Source organism: Neomonachus schauinslandi, chromosome 5, assembly GCF_002201575.2.
Source record: "Neomonachus schauinslandi chromosome 5, ASM220157v2, whole genome shotgun sequence".
NCBI classification, from domain to species: domain Eukaryota; kingdom Metazoa; phylum Chordata; class Mammalia; order Carnivora; family Phocidae; genus Neomonachus; species Neomonachus schauinslandi.
In genome coordinates this window covers 67,746,584-67,773,605 of record NC_058407.1, presented here as the reverse complement: position 1 = coordinate 67,773,605, position 27,022 = coordinate 67,746,584, and the positions used below count along the sequence as shown (strand labels likewise).

Here is a 27,022-nt window from a genome sequence, read left to right as displayed (position 1 = left end):
AAACTTATTAAGGTAAATGAAACTATGATTGATTTAATCTTGCCAACTACTCTTTGATTTAGAAGGTATTTTTCCCTAAATTATTTTTTAATTTTTTATTGTTATGTTAATCACCATACATTACATCATTAGTTTTTGATCCAATGCTAGAGAACCACATGCTATGTGTACTAAAAGTGGTTCTTCATGTTTAACTCAGTGGTTTCCTACTTCAAGTTAATTCTGTCTTCTTTGTTTCCGACTTTGTTTTCTAGTCCCTGATATTTGAATTATTGTCCCCCAAATATCTGAAACAAAGATTCTTGGAGTCCAAAATGGAGATTTACAATATAAAAGATAACCCAGTGAGAAGGTAATATGAGAACTAGAGGTTGAACATTATCAATACCTATGGATAGTACAGACCAGGCCAGATGAAATATGGACACTGCATATTTAAGAAATAAAAGAGCCTGACATCCTTAAAAAAAACTATAAATGTGCTAACAAATGAAAATTACATCACTATAATCTAATTGTCTCTGGAAACCTGCATAGCATTAGATGTCCACTCAAAAGAAGGGAAAAAATTATGAATTACACAGATTTCAGATTCCAGAATCTTTATGAGAGGATGGAAAAATGGAACATTTCATGAACAGTGGTGCCAGTCATGTGTAATTCCTCAGGATCTCTTCTGCCTGTGTGAATCCCTTGTTCAAAGATCATCTAAAATGCTGAAATGAAAAGCTTAAACACTGGAATCCATATTGAATGGAAATTGCATGATTATATATCATTCAAACAATTTTCAAATTGCCTGATGCATAAGTTATCTGTCTAGTTTTACATCACCTAATGAATTATAATTTCAGTCCATGTGTAAAAGAAAAGAGGACTAGAGAAATGTATTTCATGTCGCTCAGAATAAACTCATCTGCCTATAGCCAAGGAAAGACTTTCACTTGAGCAAATCATGAAGATGGAAGTTCTAAATTGGCCCATCTTACTTGTAAGCAAATTACTGGAGAACGCTATGATTTAGTGGAAGGGTAGACTGAACTATACCGCGACTAGCAGGCATGCTCTTACAGCATGATGGTTGGTGTCCATTCTGATTGGCTGGTGCCCATAATGACTCTTTTGAATATCACCCCAGAGCTAAAGCATATGTCCCATGAAGTGCAACTACCATGGATAGTAAAAAGTGGTGTGGACAACTTAATAAGCCTTAAGAAGGATGATGTTCTCAAAATTCTGTGATGGCCTTAAATAGGGCAAGAAAAAATAAAATGAATTATGACATCTACAGAAATAAAATAAAACAGAACAGAGGTGTATATGAAGGACAGAACAATACATAGTCAATAACAGCATTTAAGTCACTTGATGACTATGTTTTCTTAACACGATTCTTCACAATCTACTTTCTCACGTGGAAGGCCAAACAAGTAAAAGGTTCATTCTTAAAAAGAGGAAAAGTTAAAAATATTTTCTCCTAGAGTCCTTTCCTTCCTTTCTTCTTCAAGTAGCTAAATTGAGACCATATTTCTTAAAATGTATCCTACTATCTTTTTACAATGTCTGAGAAGAAAGCATTTCAGCGAAAAAGTCATCTTCATTTTCTACCCAATAGCTCAGCACCTCACCAACCTATATGAAAAGTCTCCAAAAAAAAAATTTCACATTTATTCGAAAACTGAACGAAGTTACTATAAAAACTGGCCCACTCCTTTAAGATATACACAGAATCAAGAGATCACGTTCTAACATACTGCTAGATCTCTGTATAATTGCACCTGCAATGTTTCAAACAACTCCTAGAGAGCTGTGACTAAGGCCAGGTACTGTCCTGAGGCATTTTTATTTTTCTTTCCTAAGTTTTTATTTTTCAAAACTTTCAATTTGTCACTTCGCTGCATTTTCTCTTTTCTCATTTTTCAGACTTCGCCCAATCTATGCTATCAAAGTCAATGGTATACAGTCCAGTTTTATTACAGTCCCTTTCCAGTTCTGCCTAAGTAATGCTCAGACCTCTTATCTCAGGATCGAATATCACACACACATTCACCATACAGCGCTAATTGCTGTGAGAATTTTCCCGCTATAAGATAACAATGTGATCCCACTTTGACTGTTTTAGGTTCAGCAAGGGAGTGTTTTACTTTTTATCAGATGGGTTTTTTTTTTTAAATTGACCCAGAGACTTGAAAGCTAAATATTTTGTCAATCAAATTCTAATTTACACTAAACAATGTCAGATAGCTATTTTGATTTATTTTCTCAACAAATAAGTTAACTCTATTCATTGTTTTACTGCTTAGATACAAAATGCCAGTGTCAAAAGACTATTGACAGGTAGAAAATTCCAACTCAATTAAAGTGGGTTGTTTCCAATCTATAGGTAATAACTTCAAAAACTCAGAGTATGAGTTGGATATTCCTATTACCTTCATACTTGCATCTCTAGTCAGAGGTGCTTGGCTTTTGAAGTTGAAAGACCTGGATTTACATTCAATCTCTATTACTTACTGGCCGTGTAAATTACTAGTTGTGTAAGTTAATTAACCTTTCTAAACCTTAAGGTTTTCTCACCTGTAAGAGTAAGATAATATCTAGCTCACCAAAATGTAAAGTTCTAATCAGATCATCTATGTAAAAGCATAATTGTATAGTATTTGTTAATAATTAAAGCAATTAGAGTATTACGAATAAGCCTAAACCAAATATGCTGAGGCATCTATCATAGAAGAAAATTCAAGTATTTATTATAGACGGATGGATCTAATCCAATCTAATACAATCTAGCCTTTGTTTCCCACTTTGGATTTTAACTGCAAGGATACCAAGTTTTCTATTCCTTTTATAAGTTTTGCAAATTTACATGAAGTTGTGTGTCTTGTTAAGTATAGCTCTTTCCATAAAATATTAATATGCATATCTCTACAAGTAGGTAAGTAGAAAAGGTGGATACAACAGATTATGAGTAAGAACAATATACATAAAGGTTATACATAATCATCAGGAGAAAAGGGGCACCCGGGTGGCTCAGTCGGGTAAGCGGCCAACTCTTGATTTTGGCTCAGGTCATGATCTCAGGGTCATGAGATCAAGCCCCACATGGGGCTTCGCACTCAGCATGGGGTCTGCTCCCTCTTCCTCTGCTCCTCCCCCCACTCATGCTCTCTCCTTTCTCTCTCTCTCTCTCCTCGCATAAATAAATAAATAAAATCTTTAAAAAAAATCAGGAGAAAGAGAATAAATAACTTTGAGGTGAATATTTGTTGGCTTTTGTCCACAAGCATCTATTCTTCCTTTCTCTGGGGGGAAAAAAAACAACCTAGTCATACTTTGGATGAACCCGTTCCAGTGGGGATGAAGCCCTACCGGAAAATCAATGCATCCCACTAGCCTAGACACAATAATTTTTTCAGGTCTGGGTATCTGATCCAGTTCGGGCCAATGAAGATGATTAAAATTCAGTTATGGGACTTTTGTTTAACTCCTGAGGACACTGAACATTTTTTCTTCATCTACTTGAGTATCATAATGATGCGAGTGTAAGAATGTCAGAGGTCTAGCTGAAAACACATAGAGTCTGAAAATAAAGCCACTTCTGAGGAGGCAAACTGAGATCCATCGAGGCAAAGGGGCAGGATTTGACAGCTGTATAAAGCTGCTTATGGGAGCCTTATGTTCCATTTTTTGCTTACATCAGTTGGATTGGGTGTTTTATTACTTGCACCTAAAAGAATACTAACTTATTTAGGTATTATTTGCAGGATGATGGATAATCCTGATTTTTCCCAAATGGTTCATGTGCATGGATGTATATTTTTTTAAAAAGTACTAATTGCGATGGAATTCTTTTAATGTGTATTAAAAAATAGATGAATCTAACAAATAATGCCATTATTTTGTGGCTAGCATTATTTGGAACGAAACTAAATTTTTAAAAAATGAGCGACTAACAGTGATATAAAAATTAAATAATGTTATTAGTGATACATAAATAACAAAAATCATGAAGGTATAATTGAGTAAGGTGGGAAACTATGGATTATCCAGAAGTTGAGAGAAGACTATACCCACTGAACCTTCTACATATAGATGTCGCTACTTCTTATAATTATAGGCCTGGATGAAGTAAGTGCTAAATTAAAGTGGGGCATCCAGTGAATAGGACTTACTGGTATTATAAACAGAGAAAGGAGTTGCTGAGGGATGAGGAGAAGGGAAGGGCTACAAATATGAAAACTCTATCACATCCTTTCTGTATCTTTCTAAGTCAGAGTCCTCACTGTATCACTGAGTGTCTGTCATGTTGTAATTTGTTACAAGTTTCCTTGAAGGGGCTCTCAAACATGAACAAAGTGAAAAGAACATTCCTGCTACACAGCTTCCGGGCTACTATGACACAGGATGGGCAGCTGCAGAGCACCTAGAAAACAGTCTTGGTAGGATTAGATTTGGAGCCAAGAGATTTGGGGCCTTATTTCGGTGCACAGCTTTGCTTCTAGCACTGGCCAAGGCCTCTGGTGGAAAGGTCAACACTTTCTTCTCATGCTCTGTCCTCAGGGAATATTTAATAACTGTTTTTGAAGAACTTACTTTTTCAGATGTGAACACAGCATCCTTAGCACTAGGCAGACAGGCCTGGAAACTAGAGGCCAATTATATTACAAATGCATTTGTCACAACATATGTGTAGGTGTTAACTCAAAATTTAAGCCTCCAGAACTTGACTCTTTTTAGTTTAAACACCAGAGAATGCCAGGAAACTCATTTGTTTATTCTATATACTTGAAATCAGAAATAAAGCAATCTTTATTATAAATGGTGCTAATTGTTTCAAGATGAACCAACTTGTTCAATTTCAGTTCCAGTACTGTCTAAGCTAGTAGTTCTCAATCCTGGCTGTGTAAAAAAATTTATCAGAGACTTTTTTATTTGTTCATTTTGTTTTTTAATGGTGATACCACGGCTCCATCTCCTAGCAATTAGATCAGAATCTCAGGGGGAAGGGGTGTAGGTCACAGTATATTTCAGCACTGTATTCTGAGTGTGCTGTGTAAACACATTAATTCTTAAAACTACAAACAATTTAAATATAATACAATTTTTGTAGCTAGTTTTTCCATTTCTTAACTTACTTTTTAAAAATATATCAAGGCTCTTTTAAAAATAAATGGATGTAATCAAGGCTTCTCTTGATATCTGAAAGGCCCTCTCTCAGCTATTTAAATCTTGTCCTAGCCAACCTTGTCTCCTTTCTGTGCTGTTCACCTTGCTAATCTCTAAGGAGCTCCTGAACCCTTCCAGGCCATTAAAGATGGCCACAAATTTTCAACACTTCTACCATGGTGGGGTCTATTCCTCCCATTCCTCTTGAATCTGGGCTTGCTTATAACTCTTTGACCAGAGGAATCTTGGAAAAGTGAGGCTGTGTCAGTTCCAGACCTGGTCTTTAAAACCACCATTTAAGTGTGATCACCATCTTCATGGGACAGGTCACAGGGAGAAGTCTTGAGATTCTGTGCAGAGGGAGAGAGTTTCAGATATACTCCGTCTTCCTGTCACCCCCACTGAGATGCCTAGCATATAGTGAGGCCATCTTGTGCCTTCTCGCCCAGTCCAGCTGAGTGACTCCACTTACCACCGTGTGGAGCAGAAGAATCACCTAAATTCCTGACACACAATATTGCAATATATAATGAAATTGCTGTTTTAAAACAGAGTGTAAAGCCTAAACCCAGCAGGAGAAGAGAAATAATAAAGATCAGAGCAGAAATCAATGAAATAGAAACCAAAAGAATAATAGAACAGATCAACGAAACTAGGATCTGGTTCTTTGAAAGAATTAATAAGATTGATAAACCCCTGGCCAGACTTATCAAAAAGAAAAGAGAAAGGACCCAAACAAATAAAATCACGAATGAAAGAGGAGAGATCACAGCCAACACCAAAGAAATACAAACAATTATAAGAACATATTATGAGCAACTATATGCCAGCAAATTAGATAATCTGGAAGAAATGGATGCATATCTAGAGATGGATAAACTACAAAAGCTGAGCCAGGAAGAAATAGAAAACCTGAACAGACCCATAACCAAAAATCTCCCAACAAAGAAAAGCCCGGGGCCAGATGGCTTCCCAGGGGAATTCTACCAAACATTTAAAGAAGAATTAATACCTATTCTTCTGAAACTGTTCCAAAAAATAGAAATGGAAGGAAAACTTCCAAACTCGTTTTATGAGGCCACCATTACCTTGATCCCCAAACCAGACAAAGACCCCATCAAAAAGAAGAATTACAGACCAATATCCCTGATGAACAGGGATGCAAAAATTCTCACCAAAATACTAGCCAGTAGGATCCAACAGTACATTAAAAGGATTATTCACCACGACCAAGTCGGATTTATTCCTGGGCTGCAAGGTTGATTCAACATCCACAAATCAATCAATGTGATACAATACATTAATAAAAGAAAGAACAGGAACCATATGATCCTCTCAATAGATGCAGAAAAAGCATCTGACAAAGTACAGCATCCTTTCTTGATCAAAACTCTTCACAGTTAGGGACAGAGGGTACATACCTCAATATCATAAAAGCTATCGATGAAAAACCCACAGCAAATATCATGCTTAATGGGGAAAAACTGAGAGCTTTCCCCCTAAGGTCGGGAACATGGCAGGGATGTCCACTATCACCACTGCTATTCAAGATAGTACTAGAAGTCCTAGCCACAGCAATCAGACAACAAAAAGAAATAAAAGGCATCTGAATTGGCAAAGAAGAAGTCAAACTCTCACTCTTTGCAGATGATATGATACTTTATGTGGAAAACCCAAAAGACTCCACCCCAAAACTGCTAGAACTCATACAGGAATTCAGTAAAGTGGCAGGATATAAAATCAATGCACAGAAATCAGTGGCATTCCTATACACCAACAACAAGAGAGAAGAAAGAGAAATTAAGAAGTTGATCCCATTTATAATTGCACCCAAAACCATAAGATACCTAGGAATAAATCTAACCAAAGAGGCAAAGAATCTGTACTCAGAAAACTATAAAATACTCATGAAAGAAATGGAGGAAGACACAAAGAAATGAAAAAACATTCCATGCTCATGGATTGGAAGAACAATGATTATGAAGATGTCAATGCTACCTAGAGCAATCTACACATTTAATGCAATCCCTATCAAAATACTTTCCACTTTTTTCAAAGAAATGGAGCAAATAATCCTAAAATTTGTATGGAACCAGAAAAGACCCCGAATAGCCAGAGGAATGTTGAAAAAGAAAAGAAAAGCTGATGGCATCACAATTCCGACTTCAAGCTCTATTACAAAGCTGTAATCATCAAGACAGTATGGTACTGGCACAAAAACAGACACATAGATCAATGGAACAGAATAGAGAGCCCAGAAATGGACCCTCAACTCTATGGTCAACTAATCTTCGACAAAGCAGGAAAGAATGTCCAATGGAAAAAAGATAGTCTCTTCAACAAATGGTGTTGGGAAATTGGACAGCCACATGCAGAAGAATAAAACTGGACCATTTCCTTACACCACACACAAAAATAGTGTGAGGCCTTTAGAAAGACCTAAATGTGAGACAGGAGTCCATCAACATCCTAAAGGAGAACACAGGCAGCCACCTCTTCGACCTGAGCTTTAGCAACTTCTTCCTAGAAACATCGCCAAAGGCAAGGGAAGCAAGGGCAAAAATGAACTACTGGGACTTCATCAAGATAAAGAGCAAAAGAAACAGTCAACAAAACCAAAAGACAACCGACAGAATGGGAGAAGATATTTGCAAATGACATATCAGATAAAGGGCTAGTATCCAAAATCTATAAAGAACTTATCAAACTCAACACCCAAAGAACAAATGATCCAATCAAGAAATGGGCAGAAGACATGAACAGACATTTTTCCAAAGAAGACATCCAAATGGCCAACAGACACATGAAAAAGTGCTCAACATCGCTCGGCATCAGGGAAATCCAAGTCAAAACCTCAATGAGATACCACCTCACACCAGTCAGAATGGCTAAAATTAACAAGTCAGGAAACGACAGATGTTGGCAGGGATGCGGAAAAAGGGGAACCCTCCTACACTGTTGGTGGGAATGCAAGCTGGTGCAGCCACTCTGGAAAACAGTATGGAGGTTCCTCAAAAGTTGAAAAGAGAGCTACCATACAACCCAGCAATTGCACTACTGGGTATTTACCCCAAAGATACAAATGTAGGTATCCGAAGGGGTACGTGCACCCCAATGTTTATAGCAGCAATATCCACAATAGCCAAACTATGGAAAGAGCCAAGATGTCCATTGACAGATGAATGGATAAAGAAGATGTGGTATATATATACAATGGAATATTATGCAGCCATCAAAAGGAATGAAATCTTGCCATTTGCAACGATGTGGATGGAACTGGAGGGTGTTATGCTGAGCGAAATAAGTCAATCAGAGAAAGACATGTATCATATGATCTCATTGATATGAGGAATTCTTAATCTCAGGAAACAAACTGAGGGTTGCTGGAGTGGTGGGGGGTGGGAGGGATGGGGTGGCTGGGTGATAGACATTGGGGAGGGTATGTGCTATGGTGAGTGCTGTGAATTGTGTAAGACTGTTGAATCACAGACCTGTACCTCTGAAACAAATAATAAATTATATGTTAAAAAAAAAAAAAAGAAGACGATAGTAGGAAGGGAAAAAGGAAGGAGGGGGAATCAGAGGGGGAGACGAACCATGAGAGACTATGGACCCTGAGAAACAAACTGAGGGTTCTAGAGGGGTGGAGGGTGGGGGGATGGGTTAGCCTGGTGATGGGTATTAAAGAGGGCACATACTGCATGGAGCACTGGGTGTTATACGCAAACAATGAATCATGGAACACTACATCAAAAACTAATGATCTAATGTATGGTGATTAGCATAACATAATTTTAAAAAGGTAAAAAAAGGATATATATATATACCTAATAAAATATTGATGTGTAAAAGCAAAAAAAAAAAAAAGAAGAAGAAGAAGAAGATAGTAGGAAGGGAAAAATGAAGGGGGGGGAATCGGAGGGGGAGACGAACCATGAGAGACTATGGACTCTGAGAAACAAACTGAGGGTTCTAGAGGGGAGGGGGTGGGGGGATGGGTTAGCCTGGTGATGGGTATTAAAGAGGGCACATTCTGCATGGAGCACTGCATGTTATACGCAAACAATGAATCATGGAACACTACATCAAAAACTAATGATGTAATGTATGGTGATTAACATAACATAATAAAATAAATAAATAAATAAATAAATAAACACACTTTCTAAATAAATAAATAAATAAATAAATAAAATAAACCACTGAGTGTTGGGACAGTTTGTCACGCAACAATAGCTAACAGCTCAAAGTGTGGGCTCACTGACCAGTAGCATCAGAATCACCAGGGAGCTTCTCAGACATGCAGGGTTTTTGGGTGGACGCCAGACCTACTGACTTAGGATCTACATTTTACTAAGATCCCTAGGTTATCTGTATGCACATTTAAACTTGAGAAGCACTGGTTTAGCCAACCTCTGGTGGCCAAAGGAACTGTAGTTAAGCTGCAGACTGAGTGCAGTTCTCAAATCAAATAAGTGGGATGAGCATTTTTGATTCATATCCAATTCCACACATGCTCTGTACAAGGCACTGGCTCAGGCACTGTGAAGATGAAAACTAAGATGGCCTTGCTATCTGTCTATTTGATATAATCCTTTTAGTAGTATTCCTTAGTTCCTTTCCTTTGAAAGCTCCTTGAAGGGTAGACCAAGTCTTAAACCACTTTGAAATTCCCAAAGTACCTTTCACAGAACTGGGATTTTAAAACTCTTAATTGAATGGATGGAAGAAAGGGCTAAAATAACAAAACAAAACTGCACCACCCTGTTAAAAATGGGAGGGGGGATCTTATGTCTACTTTTAATAGACATAGTGTAAAGGAAATAGAATGCTATATGTTTTATAAGGTTTCTTTTTCTTACTTTTTTTTTTTCCATTTAAGCTTTCCTTTGAATCCCCATAAAAGCCATTATTCAAATAAGTACTAGCAGCTCATTTAGGGCAGTTTGTTATATAGTACCAACTACATCAGTTATGAGCATCTACTACATCTCAGGTGCCACAGGAGGTGTTAAAGATATAGAGATGAATATAAAGACCTAGCCCTGCTCCCCAGGTGCGAAGTCCAATGAAGGAGACCGAGTCACAAACAATAATTTCAATAGAATACAGACTTAGGATGAATTGACTTACAATTTTTCGCCTTTACAATGAACAAAAGCGATAGGCATTCCGTAGAAAACTGTACTTCAAATTTTGATCTATTCCTGGGCTACTGATAGACAGTACGAACCTCTCTCCCAAGGCTGGGGCAGTGAACCCAGAGCTCCCAGAGGGTAAACAATTGATACACTTAACAACCACTCCATACCCTACAGCCACTCTGTTTTTCACTTTCAATACAGCATTCAATAAATTACACGAGATATTCAACAACTTCTTATAAAATAGGTTTGGTGTTAGATGACTTTGCCCAATTGTAAGCTAACGTACAGGGGTACCTCAGAGACACTGCCGGTTCAGTTCCAGGCCACCACAATAGAGCAAAAATTGCAATAAAAAAGTCAAATAAATTTTTGGTTTCCCAATGCATATAAAAGTTATGTTTATGCTATATTGTAGTCTATTAATTGCACAATAGAATTATGTCTAAAAAATGTACATACCTTAATTTAGAAATGCCTTGCTAAAAAGTGCTAGCCATCATCTGAACTTTCAATGAGTTGTAATCACTGATCACAGATCACCATAAGAATTATAATAAAAGTGAAAAAATTTGAAATATTGTGAGATTTACCAAAATGTGACAGACAGACATGAAGAGAGCAAATGCTGTTGGAAAAATGGAGCCCATGGACTCGCTTGACACCAGGTTGCCATGAACCTTCAGTTTGTAAAAACACAGTATCTACAGAGCACAATAAAGTGTAGCATAATAAAATGAGGTATGCCTACAAGTCTTCTGAGGACACTGATGGCAGACTAGGCTAAGCTATGGTGTTTGATAGGTTAGATGTATTAAATGCATTTTTGACTTAATGATATTTTCAACTTATGGGGTTACAGAGACATAACCCCATCATAAATTGAGGAAGACATGTACAGAAAGGCACATATAGTCTTGTGGCTGGTAGGGATCTTAAAGAGTTCCACATAATTACTCCTTTTGTTTAATGTTTCAATCTATAATAAAATACGAAGTTTTAGAACCAATAGTGATGGGAAACTCACTGCCTCCTGAGGCAGCCTGCTGCATTTGTGAAGAGCTCAAACTTTACTGTTTTCTTATATTTAACTAAAACTCTAAGTCCCTCTACTTATTGGTCCTAGGCCTATCATCACAGAGGCAACACAGAATGAGTGATGCATGTCTAATGGCCTCACTCTTCTCAGGAGGACAGAAGCCTATGGGTGAAGGAGAGTGAAATTGAGAGGAGAGGGATCTGAAGTACTCGAAATGAAAATTATACAAAGTCAATTCCAAAACAAACAAAAGGAAAGGGAAATCAAACCAGAAAAAAAAAAAAAGGAAAAAGAGAAAGAGAAAGAAAGAAAAAAGAAAACCAATAAGATAACTCAGCACTGCTGTGTCAATTTCTTTGGCAAAGTCATGCTGACTCAGAACGAGTACACAGAAAGAAGTTTAAAGACCCAGAGCTTGACATACATAGCAAAAATGTATGGAAACATCTTGATATTAACTCAATAACTATAATAAATATTCTGTGACTACCTACTATCTACCCAATTAGGTAAGAATTTAAGAAAATACTGTTATTCTTTGGAAATAACTTGCTTATAAAACTTTCTATTTCCTGTCAGTTAAACTAGACTCCAACAATGACACGCACATAAATCTTACTTTACGAAAAAGTCTTACCTTTACAAACTTTGCAACAGCTATGAGACAAGGTAATCTGCTGAGATTCTGGACAATCCAAAGCCGGACAGCCAGAACTTTCAACCAGCTTCATGGTTTGGTCCTATGAGACAACAGAAAATAAATCCTTCAAACCTCTGAATTTGGACATACTAAGAATTTCTAGATCCAGCATCTGAGAAGGCCCTTCACCCACAAGAGAAAAATTTTCATCCTGAGAACCTCTGCATAGGTCACAGGCTCACTCACAAAATGACATTAAGTCATAACTGGAAAGCCTTGAAAATGGACCAGCAGCTCTGGGAATAGGAGCATAACACATTGCATCCATATAAATAATTTGCCAAACAACTAGGGAATCCTAAAAAATTCCTTTAGTTTTATAACACATTTGCACATCCAGATGACAACCGTGGCACAAACACGGCTTGAATTAGATCAATGGCCCACATTGAAAAAAAAACAATAAATAAAAACTGAGCCTTGAAACATTCTCATTTCAAACTTTTCTAGACTATTATGAAGAGATTCTGACAGGTGATTAAGGTAAGGAATATTGGGGATCTCTCCCCCAAACCATAAAGGAAATGAAGGCAGGATTTGGTTGGCTTCTATACTGTTAACCTCCTATCTCTTAAGAACAGGGGTCATTAACTAAAGCAGCATATAAGCAATAAAATGTTGGAACTTGTAGGCTTCCATTTTAACACTGCTCAAAAGCTTAAATTTTTAGATGTCATTTCTATTAAGTACTACTCTTATGGAAGAAGTACTCATTTCAACATTTCCATCTTCCTGGAGTATCTGTAGAAAAGAGATCATGATTTGAAAATGATCTTACCAAGAACGTGGTAGGACCATACGATCCTGTAATTCTACTTCTGGGTTTTTTTCCCCAAAAAAAAAAAAAAAAACCCAAAACACTAATTCAAAAAGACATATGCACCCGGATGCTTACTGCAGCATTATGTACAGTAGCCAAGATGTGGAAGCAAACTAAGCGTCCATTGATAGATGAATGGATAAAGAGGATGTGAGACAAACAGATAAGGAATATTACTTAGCCATGAAAAAGAAATGAAATGTCATCATTTATGACAACATGGATGGACCTAGGAAGTATAATGCTAAGTGAAATGTCAGACAGAAAAAGACAAATACATATAATTTCACTTACATGTGCAATCTAAAAAACGAAACAAAACCAGAAATAGACTCGTAAATACAGAAAACAAACTAGTGGTTGCCAGAAGGGCGGTAGGGGATGGGTAAAATAGGTAAAGGAGATTAAGAGGTACAAATTTCCAGTTATAAAACAAATAAATCACAAGGGTGAAAAATACAGCATAGGGACTACAGTCAATAATATTGTAATAACATTGTATGATTATAGATGATAACTACACTCGTCGTGGTGAGCATTTCATAATGTATATAATTGTTGCATCACTACATTGTACACCTGAAACTAGTAGAATAGTGTATGTCAGCTACACTTAAAAAAAAAATGAGTGGTAGGAGACATGGATCTAGTGGAGTCAAATGCTAGTCTTCCTTTGGTTTGACAATACTATCCATTCTGGTTATCTTATTTTCAGAACCACAGTGTTTTCCAGTGTTACTATTAAAATTACAGACCCCCAGGACACACTTTCAAGGCCACAAAAGTGAAAATAAAGAAAAAATGAAGGACTAGTGTCGACAGCCCAGGAAATAAAAGCTTGGGAGAGCTGTGAATTATGTAAAGGTATAAATACAGAAACTGAGGGGCCTGAAGGGAAGGGAAACAATGGAAGTTCTTAATGTCAAGAATTTAGTCTGGGGCGCCTGGGTGGTGCAGTCGGTTGAGTGTCCCACTCTTAATTTTAGCTCAGGTCATGATCTCAGGGTCGTGAGATTGAGCCCCCCAATGGGGCTCCACGCTCACCACAGACTCTGCGTAAGATTCTCCCTCTCCATCTGCCCTTCCCCCACTCATGCATGCTCTCTCTCTTTCTCTAAAATAAATAAATAAATCTTTAAAAAAAAAAGAATTTAGTTAAGAACTCCAAAAACAGATGATAATCTGGTACAGCTGGGCTGTACGATCAATAGTCACTAGCTACATGGAGCTCTTGAATACGATAAACATAAAATAAACACAAGATTTTGGAGGATTAGTGTGACAATAGAATGTGTAATATTTCTTTTTTTTTTTTTTAAAGATTTTATTTATTTATTTGAGAGAGAGAGAATGAGAGAGAGCACATGAGAGAGGGGAGGGTCAGAGGGAGAAGCAGACTCCCTGCCAAGCAGGAAGCCCGATGCGGGACTCGATCCAGGGACTCCAGGATCATGACCTGAGCCGAAGGCAGTCGCTTAACCAACTGAACCACCCAGGCGCCCTGAATGTGTAATATTTCTTTAAGAATTTTATGTTGATTATGTGTTAAAATGATAATATTTTGCACATATGGGTTTAAATATAGAGAAATTAGCACAATAAAAATTATTATTTGTGGCTTACATATTTCTATTGGACAGCAGAGCACTGGAGAGGAAATGATGCCTTTTGTTTGAGTAAATAAGAGGTAACATTTGTTCATTCACTCAATATTTACTTTCAGAGTATAGGCACATTCAGAGTTGTCTATATATAGACTTCTCACTAACCCATTCTAAAATGAAATCATTTCATAGCTATCTTACAACCAGACAGGCAACTATTCCAATAAATTTCTAAGCCATAATTGTCAGTATTATGAGACACACTGGTCAGATGAAAAGAATACACACAGACACACACACACACGCATTGAGAAATTCCAAATGCCCTCAAGATATTTAAATTTAGAGCTGATATTTCAAAGTTAGAAACCAGCTGACAAAAGTTTTCCACCTTCCTTGAAGTAACTTTCTTCTGCTTCCTTTTTCTTAATTTGGAGTTACTAGCCCTCACTCTAGGTCTTTCAACCCTTACATTTATAGTGGGACCTACTTCACTCAAAACAGTGTTGGTGTAGGGTACTTATAGGGGACAGTCCATCTTAATATACAGGTTTGGGAATTCATGTTAATGTTCCTATACCTCAGATCTCTTGTCTTTAAGACGGTGACCTGCACTACAGGAAAGCTGACTTAAAGCCAAGAGAAGCAGCTCGAATACTTTATAATGGGCATGAAGAAATCAGACCTCTCATATTCTAGAAACCAAATCTGTCACAGGCTTGCCTCTCTTACGTTTCCTCCTTGCTTATCCCAAAGGACTTCCAACCTCAGATGCATGAAGTATAGAGCCGGCTTCTTTCAATTTATTGTGGCAAAATTCTTAGGATTTTCCTTTCCCTGACACTGAATAATCATATAAATCCTCACAATTTATTGGTGGTGCCAGCAGCATTTTCTTTTTCTATGTAATTTATGCATACTAAATCATCCCCAAAATCCATTTGAAGAGAAGACATTTAAAGAGAAAAATTAGGAATCAAATGTAAAGGAAATTCTAAAGCATCAACTTTATATGCAGAGTTTCCCTCAGATAGAATATAGCTTGCAATATCACATTATGGTCAAGAAATATATTATAGTTTATAAAAGGCAAAGATGAAAATTTTATGAAACATACTTTCTCAATTAGTAGATCAAGCAGCAGAGATAAAAACACTCACATCTGCTTCTGGAGCATACTTGAGGAGACCTTGGCAGTAAATTTATAAAGAATTCCCCCTTCAAATCATTTAAAATATTCTTACTAAAGGGATTAATAACAATATCCATCTCATCTCCATCCAACAGCTAATTTTTATTAGGTAATTTTTATGATTTTCCACTGAACTGAATGATATTTGTCACATGGTCAAAAACCATACGTGACAACAGGCTGAGTCCAACTTTATCTACATTTTCTTCACAGGAGTTAGTTTGAATTTGGAAAAATAAGACAACTTCATAAAACTTTCATTGGATAAAACAGTATTTTTGTTTATTGGGGAAATTATAGCCATTAATTTACATATTTGAAAAAAAAACGGGAATTTCTATTTGAATTATAATTAATATCTTAAATTTTTTCTTTGCCTTAAATGTTTGAAAGGTATTACAAGTGTGACATTTTAAAGAAATATTTACCGTTTACATAATAAAGAATTTTGAAAGACCCATGAAGAGCTTCCTTACCTTGCACTCGTAGAGAACACATACTCCAGAAGAGGAATAAACCGTATTTCTCTCTCCTTCAAAGTAGGTCCGTCCTTGAAATTGACATATTGCTTTGGAATAAAAAATACATATATATTTATTTTTAATTTTTCTTTAGGAAAAATAGTTGGGAAGTGTTTAGATTATATTTCACATGGTCTTAAGCCTTTTCAAAGTGTCTGAATTACCATAAACCTAAATTCAATATAACTTAAGGCACATGTAGCATCCAGTTATTGTTATGCCCTTTAAGGTCAGAGAGTAAAATAAGGTACAAAAAGGATAACGACAATGACAAGTCAGAAGTAGACTCTAAAAAAAGGGTGCCAATGAGCAGACTCTCAGATGACTTGTCTACTAGATGATGTCGCCCTTAGGGCATATTAAGCAGGTGTCTGGAGCAGCTACGAATCAGGGCAACACAAATATGAAAAAAAAAGTGCATTTTTTTATATGCCATTTCAGAATTTTAAAAACAAAATTTAAAAGAAGCTTTTTTAACTTCAGTACATACATGAAAATTTTATGTTTTATGAATTAGCACTATTTAGTTTGTAAATACATGTGGATTAGGGCACCCTATTTAGGATATTGAAAAATCTTAATCTGGGCCTGCTTTGTTTCCATCACCAATTAAATAAAATTTTAAAATAGAACTTCAGATTCAATAGGAAAACATTTTTAATTAGTGAAAATACATAGAAATCATCAAATAATTTTTGAGATTTTCAAAATAGTTTCAATTCACATAAACATTTTGCCAGCAGAAATTGCTTGTTTTGAAGGGAACGGTTCATACTCCCCGTGCTGACTCATCACCTAACCAGAGACAGCTACCCCCAGCTAATGAAACTTAACTTTCAGAATCCTCCTCCGGTTTAGTCACCTTTTTAAGACTCTAAACTAACTTTTGTTTTTGCAACTTTGTATTGTTTTTTGTTTTCTGGGGTTTTTTTGAAAAGGCACTCAATATTGTGGATGCTTTGGAGCTCCATAGCATCTAGAAAAAGACCAGTGGAAATGATTATCTGGTAAGAAAAGACTCAAGCAGTTTGTTAGCCTTGTTTACTAAATCCAATTTTTAATTTTAACCATACAGACTTTACAAAATGGATGTGTACATTTTCTTCTAATTCCTTTGTGTGAATTTGAAGAAAATGTTTCCCTCTTCAGAATTCACATATTTCCGTAATTTCAAAAGTATCAAGTTATCTCAGAGCTTTGCTTTAAAAAATACTATTTTTGTATCATTACTGAAAAAAGTGCCAGGTTGCCTCTAATAATTGGTAACAAAGATATTAGATAAATTTTTATCAATATTAAACATATACATGGTTTTACAAATATTCATATTTAAAATGTAAACCAACTTATATCTTCACTGAAAAATTAACCGATTATTTAAAAGCTGCACATTTAAATAATGGAAAGCATGCATGTTGTTAAAATGCCATCCTTCAACTGATCTCTTTACTCAGCTTTTATTAATAAATTTCACTACTTAATATATATCACTGGTGAATTGATTTCAAATTTTTGGAGTTTGCTAAAAGAATACAACTTATTTGCATAAATTATATTACTTAAAAACTGGGTAAAGTTTGTGTACTTATTAATATTCAAAATGAAACTGCAGATGTGTCAGTTGCATACTATCTGTCATATTACAAATTAAAATAGCATGTGTTTACTTAAAGAACCTGACTGATTATAAAATATATCTGTCCAACATGTAATTTTTACATACCCCTCACTTACGAGATCCAGTAACTCAAAATACCAAGTTATGACACACTGTGTGTTCAATGATACTTAATAAGTACCACATTTTACAGGAAAATGAGAATAAATAAAACCTTCTTAACTTCTCTTCAGCACTTGCCATTCAAAGGTATCTAAGCCTATTTTATTATATGACTTCATAACTTCAGCCTATTCAAGCCCAAGGGTATATTGAAAAAAAACTGATATTAATAGTCTTAGAACAGAAGGGAAAGGAAACTAAAAAACACAAGGGTAAGTTCTCCTTATACAAAGTCTTAAGATAATTTAATATTCAGGCAGAGCAGATGGGGCTTCTGTTATAAACTCTTAATTCAAAAGACTCAAATAGGCAACTTGTGGGACAATAGGGCACCAAATGGAGCTTGGCAGAGGGAGAAAGCGCAAAAAACGAATGAGATCACAATTGCTTCATTTCCTTTCAAGCAGTGAGCACAAACGGGGTGAACTTGGCTTAGGGAGAACCCAACGTGAGTGATTTTTGCCTTGTTTCTTTATTGATCAGTTGCTGTGATTTCCGTAATTCTGAGGTTTATCCCCAATACCTAGTAAGGCCACTAGGGTATACCTACCCCAGGCTCTTTAGTGGAAAAATGTTAAGAAAGCTAGAAAATTGGGGCACCTGGGTGGCTCAGTCGGTTAAGCATCTGCCTTTGGCTCAGGTCACGATCCTGGAGTCCTGGGATCAAGCCCCACATTGGACTCCCTGTTCAGCAGAGAGCTTGCTTCTTCTCCCTCTGCCCCTCACCCTGCTCGTGCTCGCTCTCTCTCTCAAATAAATAAATAAATAAAATCTTTAAAAAAAAAAGAAACTTAGAAAATCTATAATCATTGCTAAAAATACTACAAGAAATCCTGAAAATACCATTAGGAAGTCTCTGGAACTTAGGATTTGTTGAAAGAATAAAAGTCTTATTAATTTATTAATACATTGAACAGGTACGTACTCTGAGCTCCTATTATATGCCAGGTAGTCTGCTAGGTAACTAAAATCCAGAGATGAATGACACACATGATGCATGCCCTCGCCATGTAGTGAGGCAGACAGACTCATCCACAACTGACTACGATAAAAGCCAAAATGAAGTCTTATAATTGAGAAAGTCTTAAGTCATATGCAAACACAGGAGACTGAGTGGTGAACTTCCACGAGGGGACAAAAGGAAACAAATGGGCTGGTGAAGGACCCAGGCTCTGGCAATAGCGGGAAGTCATGAGCACCACGGGGCTAAGGAGCAAGGACAGTAAATTGTTTTACTGGAGCCCTGTCTGAGTCAGTTATGGGGAAGTGGTGCCTAGAGGGAGCCACAGTCAGGAGAGATGCAGGTACTGCTAGAAACAGCACAGCGTAGAGAAGGAACAGGGAAGACACGTGGCCAATTCTCTCTCCTCCTGCCTTCTAATTTCCTGCCAGTGTCTCCCACTGGCAAAGCCTATCCAAAGCCGGTTGGCAAGGAGACCAGGGTGATGCAGCAGGCTCCTGGGGCAGAGACTAGGGCAGAGAAGGAGAGGGAATGGAAGTGGGATAGAGGGGTGCCCGGGAATAACCAGCACCCAGCACAGGTGGCTATCAGATTAAATCATTTTAAACCACGAAGAGTTTATAAGGATAGGTTGCTTAGAAAAGCATGAGAGAGTGGAACAGAGAGCAAATAAATTTGAAGAGGAAAAATTGCAACATTTAAAAAATGCAGATCCACTTTAAGGAAAAATAAGGTAGCTGATCAAAATGACGTCCGTACGCAAGCAGAAGGCAAGATGGAGGAACTAAACTCTGGAGAAATCAAGTGTCCAAACAGAGGGGGGGAAAGCAGATGAGGCCTGTGCCCAGACTTTAACCAAGGCCAGCCCCTGCAAGTATTAGGGACACAGCCTCAGAGACAATAATCCTTGTGGCTACCACAATACTGCAAAAAAAACAACAACAAAAAAAACAAACTCTAGAATTCCCTAACTGAAATGTGTCTACCTGCTTACTCTTCCCCAATAGACTATAAAGTAAAAGAAATCTCTTCCTCCACAAAACAACAAAGGAATAATCATTTTGCTGTATAATCATTTTGCTGTATTGATTTCTCCTTTAATTCAATTGCATTCACATGTTCATAGTCAGAGGCTTCATTCTTTCCTAGCTTTGGTGTGTGTGTTTGCACGCATATGTATATGAAAGCATTAAGTTTCTTATGACATACCTCTGGATTCCTATGCCCCAAATTATTTACCAGCTTTAAGAAGAATTATATCAACAAGGCTACATTTTCAAATACCTATGCTAAATGCTTACTGAGTATATTACAGGCATTTTTAAGATAAGAAGTTTGGAGGAAGATGGATATTCATTCATTCATATAGGCTTCTCACTTTTCAGACTAAGAAGCTATGCCCCCATGAATACACTGCAACTACTCTTAAGTTATTAATATTAACCAATTTCAAATGCATATTGACTGTGACTCTGGTATATATTGCTGTTTGCATAACGCTAAGGGGATACCATTCATATCATGGTTTATGTGAATTATGTCACCCAGAACTGTCCCGTGCACAGCCTATTCAGCCATAGATGGGGACATTAATTAGACCTTGGGGAAAGTCAATAGGATGATATAACAAAAGGTATATAATGTTTTACTAAGGCTATATTAAACATTACTAATTACACAATCACTAGCACCATAATGATAAGAGAATCTGCAAAAGCAATTAACGTGACTTATTTTCACTTCATTTCCCCCCCATTTTAACAATTAACAAGAAACAGGAAGACAAGAACTGGTACAGATGCAAATTTGAAAGTCATTAGTCACAAAAAGTGAAAAGTGGTTTACAGCACAAATTGAGAAGTGGGTAAGTGAAAGAAGCCAGTAAAACTCTAGAAGTCCTAAGTTACACATTAAAATCTCGATTGGTCATTAATACAGAGATAGAAAATGCAGATCCCTCTAACGAGATTTAAATCAACTTCTGCAAACCTTTGCAGAAAGAATCATCCAAATCTACCTAAAAATATATTTTAGAATATAAAAAAATGAAAAGATGTATCATATTTCCCTTCTAAACATTTCCTTGCTTTTCCTTTTTATTGCCAGATTGAAATATAGGAGTCTACTTTAAACTTCCCAATTGGTATTGGCACCTTTAAAAATGATCCAAAACAAAATTAAAAGTTATAGATACCAAAAAGAAAACCAATATAATCCACTTAGGTGAGAAATGGGATTTAAGATTTCTTTAAAATTCTCTTTGAAAACACCAGGTATCCATGATCTTTAGATTGTTTAAGCTGCCTATTAATAAGGGCAGAGTTGTAGATAATAGTGGTTTTTATGCGGTCTTCTTTGAAATCTTGATTTCCTCTGGGAGATCTTAAACATCCCATGTACAACGGCAGGTGTTATATTCTGGGCCAGCATGATAGTTATTTGTTAGTGATATACCAATCAAATCTGTTGGATGAGAAAATATCTCATTAGCTGTAATTATGTATATTTATATTTTTATTATAGGTATTTAAAAAGAAAGTACAATAAATGCATTCAAGAGGCAGGCTAAGATTCTGTGGAGTCAAGCAAAAATAAAATCTAAAAGTGTTTCAGTATTCTTAAAAGACTCCAATCAGCCATGCTGCATTTTTCCAGGCCACAATGTTTTTTAGTAATCTGGACTCACTTGGAGTCAGTTCTTAACAATACGGTTATGATAAGAGTCTTAAGTACTAACTGCTAAAATTAATTTTTCCCTCTTCTATAATACTTAAATCTCTATTAGAGCACTAAACACATTTTTCATTTTCTCTTCTAGTTATACACTTTTGTAATCTTTCCTACATGAGGACAGGGACAGTGTCTTATTTGTCTTTGGATCTTATTCAGCACCCAGCCCTGGCCGTGCATAATAAACTCTAAAGGTTTGTTGAATTTTTTGGTAAGTTCTCTTCCACCTTACTGTTTGATGAAAAGCCTGAAAACAAGTGAGTTGGACCTCTTTGATCTGCACATCTCCCTTTACATATGGCCTTATCCTTTGATTTTGCCTCTTTCTTATAAAGATTCTATAAATTGAGTGTCATGGAAATATTTTGCCCTTGTTGTAAAATGGCACCTTATTTATCACTGCAGCAGAGCTGAAGTGCCTGAAATGGGAGCAGGTTTGCCTATCAGCTAATGAAAGAAAAATACCAGCTCTTGTTATAGCAGTAACTTATTAACATGAATAATACAAGGTAACATGTACAACAGAAGTCAGCTTGGACAATTTGATGACAAAACTTCTCCCTCCTCTACAGAAAGCCAATTTTTATGAGCCAATGCTATTTAAAATAATCAGAATTTCAGAGTGTTTAAATAATTCACAAATTTATTAATTATTCATGATTGCTTCCTTTAACTAAATCTCATTAATTGTTTGGGAATTTAGTTGTTTGCAAAGCTAATATTAGAGTTTAGGAAACGAGATCATGAGAGTAGAGGTGCAACCCTCCTGTCTCATTTTATATATATCATGTCCTTGGGCTTCTAAAGGACCAAAGAGTGCTTCTCCTAGGGGGCCTTAATTTAGGTCAGTAGCCTATTCTTCCAAAAAGAGAACGGCCCTGAAACACCATAAATCTAGCTGTAGTGAGGGGTTAGGAAGCAAAGAAGGATAAAAATAACTACAAGAATAGAACAAAAGCAAAAATTCTAACACCCTGTCCAAATCAGCCTTTGGATTACAGGGTTATATACTGGGAAAACGGGAAATGGATATTTCGAGGATAATAGACAAAGGCCAAGTGTGTAGGTGGAAGGAAGGAGTCACTGTGTTTTTTCCCCTGATTTAATTTTACCAAGTGGCAAGTAAGATAAAAAAAAAAAAAGATATTCTGGAATTCACTTGATTTAGCTACCTTTCTATTATTGGCCTTATTCTTGATCCTGGCTTATATACCACACAATGGAGTCTTTAAAATAAAAACAATGTGATCAATTCATTTAGTCTTCTGGGGATGAGAAAAATTGAATGAGTGGAGATAAAGATTTGGAGAAAAATATAGCATTTGTGTCAATACATGCATACTATTAAAATGACAGCATGAATACACATGAGGCAACAGGTTTTATCACTTTACAAAGAAAACATAACATAAACTATAATAAGGAAATGTTCACACATTGTCAGTTTCAAAGCCAGGACTAGAATTCATCTGACAGTCCTTCTGTATATCTTTTCTTACCACTAAAAATCCAGTGAACTCAGTCAAAATTTGAACACCTAATCTTTGGTTTAACTTTTGGAAAACATCTTTCCAAATGACTAACACCTTTTAGATACATGTTGTTTGGATATTATAGTGTGGAGATGTTGAACATATAATGCTTGTGCATTATAAAGCAGGACCCTATGCATTATAAACCACACAGCTGTGCTCAATTAAGAGACTACAAGTAAAGACCCTGAAACAGTGATGGTGTAGTTTTAAAATAACCCCTTGTGTACACACAAAACAAAGAGGAAAGTGTTAGGGGAGGGTAGGCCTCTTTTAAATGCAGTTTTCTGAGAGATACGCTAATGAATCCTTCCACAATGCAAGGAATATGAGCCAAGGGAACAGAAGAACCTCAAGGTCAAAGGAAGCCAGCTCCGTGTACCAGACACAGAAGGGGCAGCACGATGAGGAGGGAAGAGGGAGCAGAGGAAGCAGCAGAGGACAGAAACATTTAAAAGTATACTTGAGATGGAGGAGGAGAAAGGAAAGCAGAAAGCAACAAAAGGCTAAACAAGAGAAACAAAATGATTTCATAAAGAGTTTTGCAGGAAGAGTCGCAACACCCAGTGGACAAGGGGAGCAGTTATGATAACCTACTGTCCACCAGGTGCTGTACTAGGCAGATGCCTTCCTGCCTCCAAGGAGCATTCAGCCAAGCATTGGAAACAGATGACCACACACACAAGTAATTACATACAACTCAGAGGTAGTGCGGGAACAGAAAGGAAGATCAATGCCTTACACGAGTGGAACTGGAAATGCTCCACAGAAGAGGAGCATCTGAAAATGAGTACTGAAATGCTTTAATATGATTTAAGTTGGGGTAAGAGTACTCATGATATATTCAGAGAATAAAATAGAATAATGCTCATAACAATATACTTAGTATACCTGGATCCTAATGGGCATCTACTCGGGATAATATATAAGCTGGAACTGATTTATTATAATTGATTTTATAACCAATTTAAATGCTCCCAACCTGCTGGGCCAACAGTTCTCAACTGTGGATGCATATTAAAATCACTTGAAGAACATTAAAACTGTGCCCCAACTGCATGCCAGACCAATTAAAAAGAATCTCTAAGTGTCGGACCTGGGTCTCTTTATTTTTTTAAAGCTGCTCAGGCACAGCTAAGCTTGAGAACTATTTGCTATGCAGAGAAAAAAGAACTAGGAAAGAGAAAAATACAATTAACACTTCAATGGGACAGTCACATAGATATTCAGTAGAAGCCTTTTTATCCCATGTTATTTGGATAGTTATTTGGTCCATTTTTTGAAAAAAATCAGTTAAACTGAGAAATCAGAGACAACAATAAATACGTACTTTAAACATTTTATTTTAAAACACAAATCCACCCTCATTCAACAAGGTTTTGAAGTGCAACACTTTTCTTTGGTATGGATTCATTGATTGTGCTTCATTGCATACTTGGTTATATAAATAAAACATAGTGTTGCCTACCATTTCTAACTTTTTCAAGTGGACTAAGGTAGATATTTGCCAAACAATCTAAAGAGGGAACATTCTAATTCTATTCCACAACACTTTAAGTTGTCTTACATCTAATTCAAGAGCATATTTTTTAGCAGTTTGAGTTTATCAGTGTTTTTCAAAGCACTCAATTTTTATTTTTAAAAAGTGTCTTTTCACATTCATTTGTCACTGGTTTACATATTATATATGTATATGTATTTGCAGCAATTCAATAACATTACAATTGCAAGACAAATACAATGGACATAAACAGGTTTGGGGACAACACCTACCTCTTGCTTAGCATGAAAAATCATGTTGTGGGAGCATTAAGTATACAGGCTTAGGCTCAAGTTCAATTGAGACCTTTTAAAAAAATTTTTTAACAGAGCCAATGGAAATTGTAGATGAGTGCTTCTCAATTCACCTGGAGATCCTATTTAAATGAAAATCCTGATTGGGTAGATCTGAGATTCTGCATGTCTAAGTAGCCTCCCAGTGATACAGATGCAGCTGGCCCAGTGATCACACTTTGGGTAGCAAAGTTGTAGATCACTGATTATTAGTCCTGCTTCCACGTAAGAATCACCTAAGATTACTGAAAATACAACATGGGGAACCCAGACCAATTAAATCAGAGTCTCTAGGGGAGGGGCCTAGGCATCAGTGGTTTTTAAGAGCATCCAGGTGATTCCAGTATATGGCCAGTGTTGCAAATCACTGTGTAGATTAATCCAACCAGTCAATTCAGTGAGCTTTTAATATAAATCTCCATCCTGGACAAAATCAGAGAATGACTCACAGGATGAAGTTCTGGCCAAAACTATTTTATTCTTACACTATAATTAAGGAAACATCATAAACCTACAGCTCTATTTCCAGAGGTTTTTCTTAACTTCTAAATAATTTACTTATGTTTATAATTTCAAAAAAAGTAATAAAAGTCATGGAAGTGAAGGACAAGGGAGAGGATGAAGAAGAGGGTGGGGATGACAGAGGCGGAAAGGGAGACAGAATTCAAGTGCACTGTAAGACTGGAAATTGAGCCTAATTAAATACAGCTGTGCTTGTATTTTGGGACAAAATATTTGTTGAAATACATCACTTTCCTATTTTCAGACAATTGCCCCCCTTAGGGGGCTAATTAAGTAAAATTTTCTACAGCTATGCTAAATGAAACATTGAGGTTAATATGTAAACTACATTAAGTCTAGAAATAAGAAATTACCCCCAAACTTAACACTTCCCATAATCATATATCAAAATTTGATTACACTCTTCGCAAAAGCCTCTGGAATTAAGGAGTGAAAGGGATTCCTATAATATTTCATGACTTTGAAGATGCTATCATGTTTATTGCTGTATTCCTCCTCACCATTATTTATTAAGAAGTAAATTATGGAAATGTTCCCTCTCAACCTCTTACTCAATAAATACCTCTTGAGTAGCTACTATATGCCAGACAGTGCTAAGCACTGGGAACAAAGCAGTGAACAGACATAGACCTTGACCTCACAGAATCTGCAATACAGAGGTGGACTCAAGAACAACTAACCAGGCAAATAAAAAATAACTGCAGGTAACACTAAGAAAACAATCAAGAGTCTGAGGTACTTAATAACTAGGAGACCATTTTGGATGAATCAGAGAATACCTCTGGGAGGAGATGAAATTTTAGTTGGGACCAAAGCCTGAGAAGAGCTAATATGGGGAAGAATGACAGGGAATAAAAAAATTCCAGGCGAAGTGGAAATTAACTTGGCTTATTTCAGAAACTGAATGAATTCCAGTGTGGAATTTTCTACTTATCTATTATTACTGAATTTTAGACATTTGCACTGTGGTCAGACAGTATATCATGTTGGTTGAGATGAACTTCATCATCCAGTATATTCAATATTTTAAATGTTGTATGGGAGCTTAAAGGAATATGTAACCTGTACTTTGGGAGCATAATGGTCTATATATGTTTATCAGGTTTAGATTGTTAATAATATTCAAGTGCTCTTATCCTTAATGATTTTTGTGTGTGTTTGTATTCTGTCAATTACTGCAACTTCACTCTGACTATGGATTCATCTATCCTTCCTCGTAGTTCTGTCAATTTGGCATCATATATGTTAAGGCTATATTATGAGGGATATACAAATTTAAATTGCTATGTCTTCCTTGTGATTTGAAATTTTATTATTATGAAGTAACTCTAGTAATACTTTTTGCCTTGAAGTCGACTTTGTCTGATATTAACCAGGAGCAATCAGCTTTCTTTTCCATGGGCTTTTACTGTCCTTTCACTTTTGACCTTTCTGTATTCTTATGCTTTAGATGTGCATCTTTTAAATGGTATAAAGTGGGA

At 36.4% G+C, this 27,022-nt stretch overlaps 1 protein-coding gene across 1 annotated transcript in view; it reads right to left on the bottom strand.

Moving 5' to 3' along the window:
* NELL2 (neural EGFL like 2) overlaps positions 1-27,022 on the bottom strand; it is a 344,834-nt gene that overhangs the window by 173,914 nt on the left and 143,898 nt on the right. The window contains 2 exon segments of the mRNA XM_021704922.2: positions 11,984-12,086; positions 16,139-16,230. Of these exon segments, the coding sequence (XP_021560597.1) occupies positions 11,984-12,086; positions 16,139-16,230 (195 nt within the window).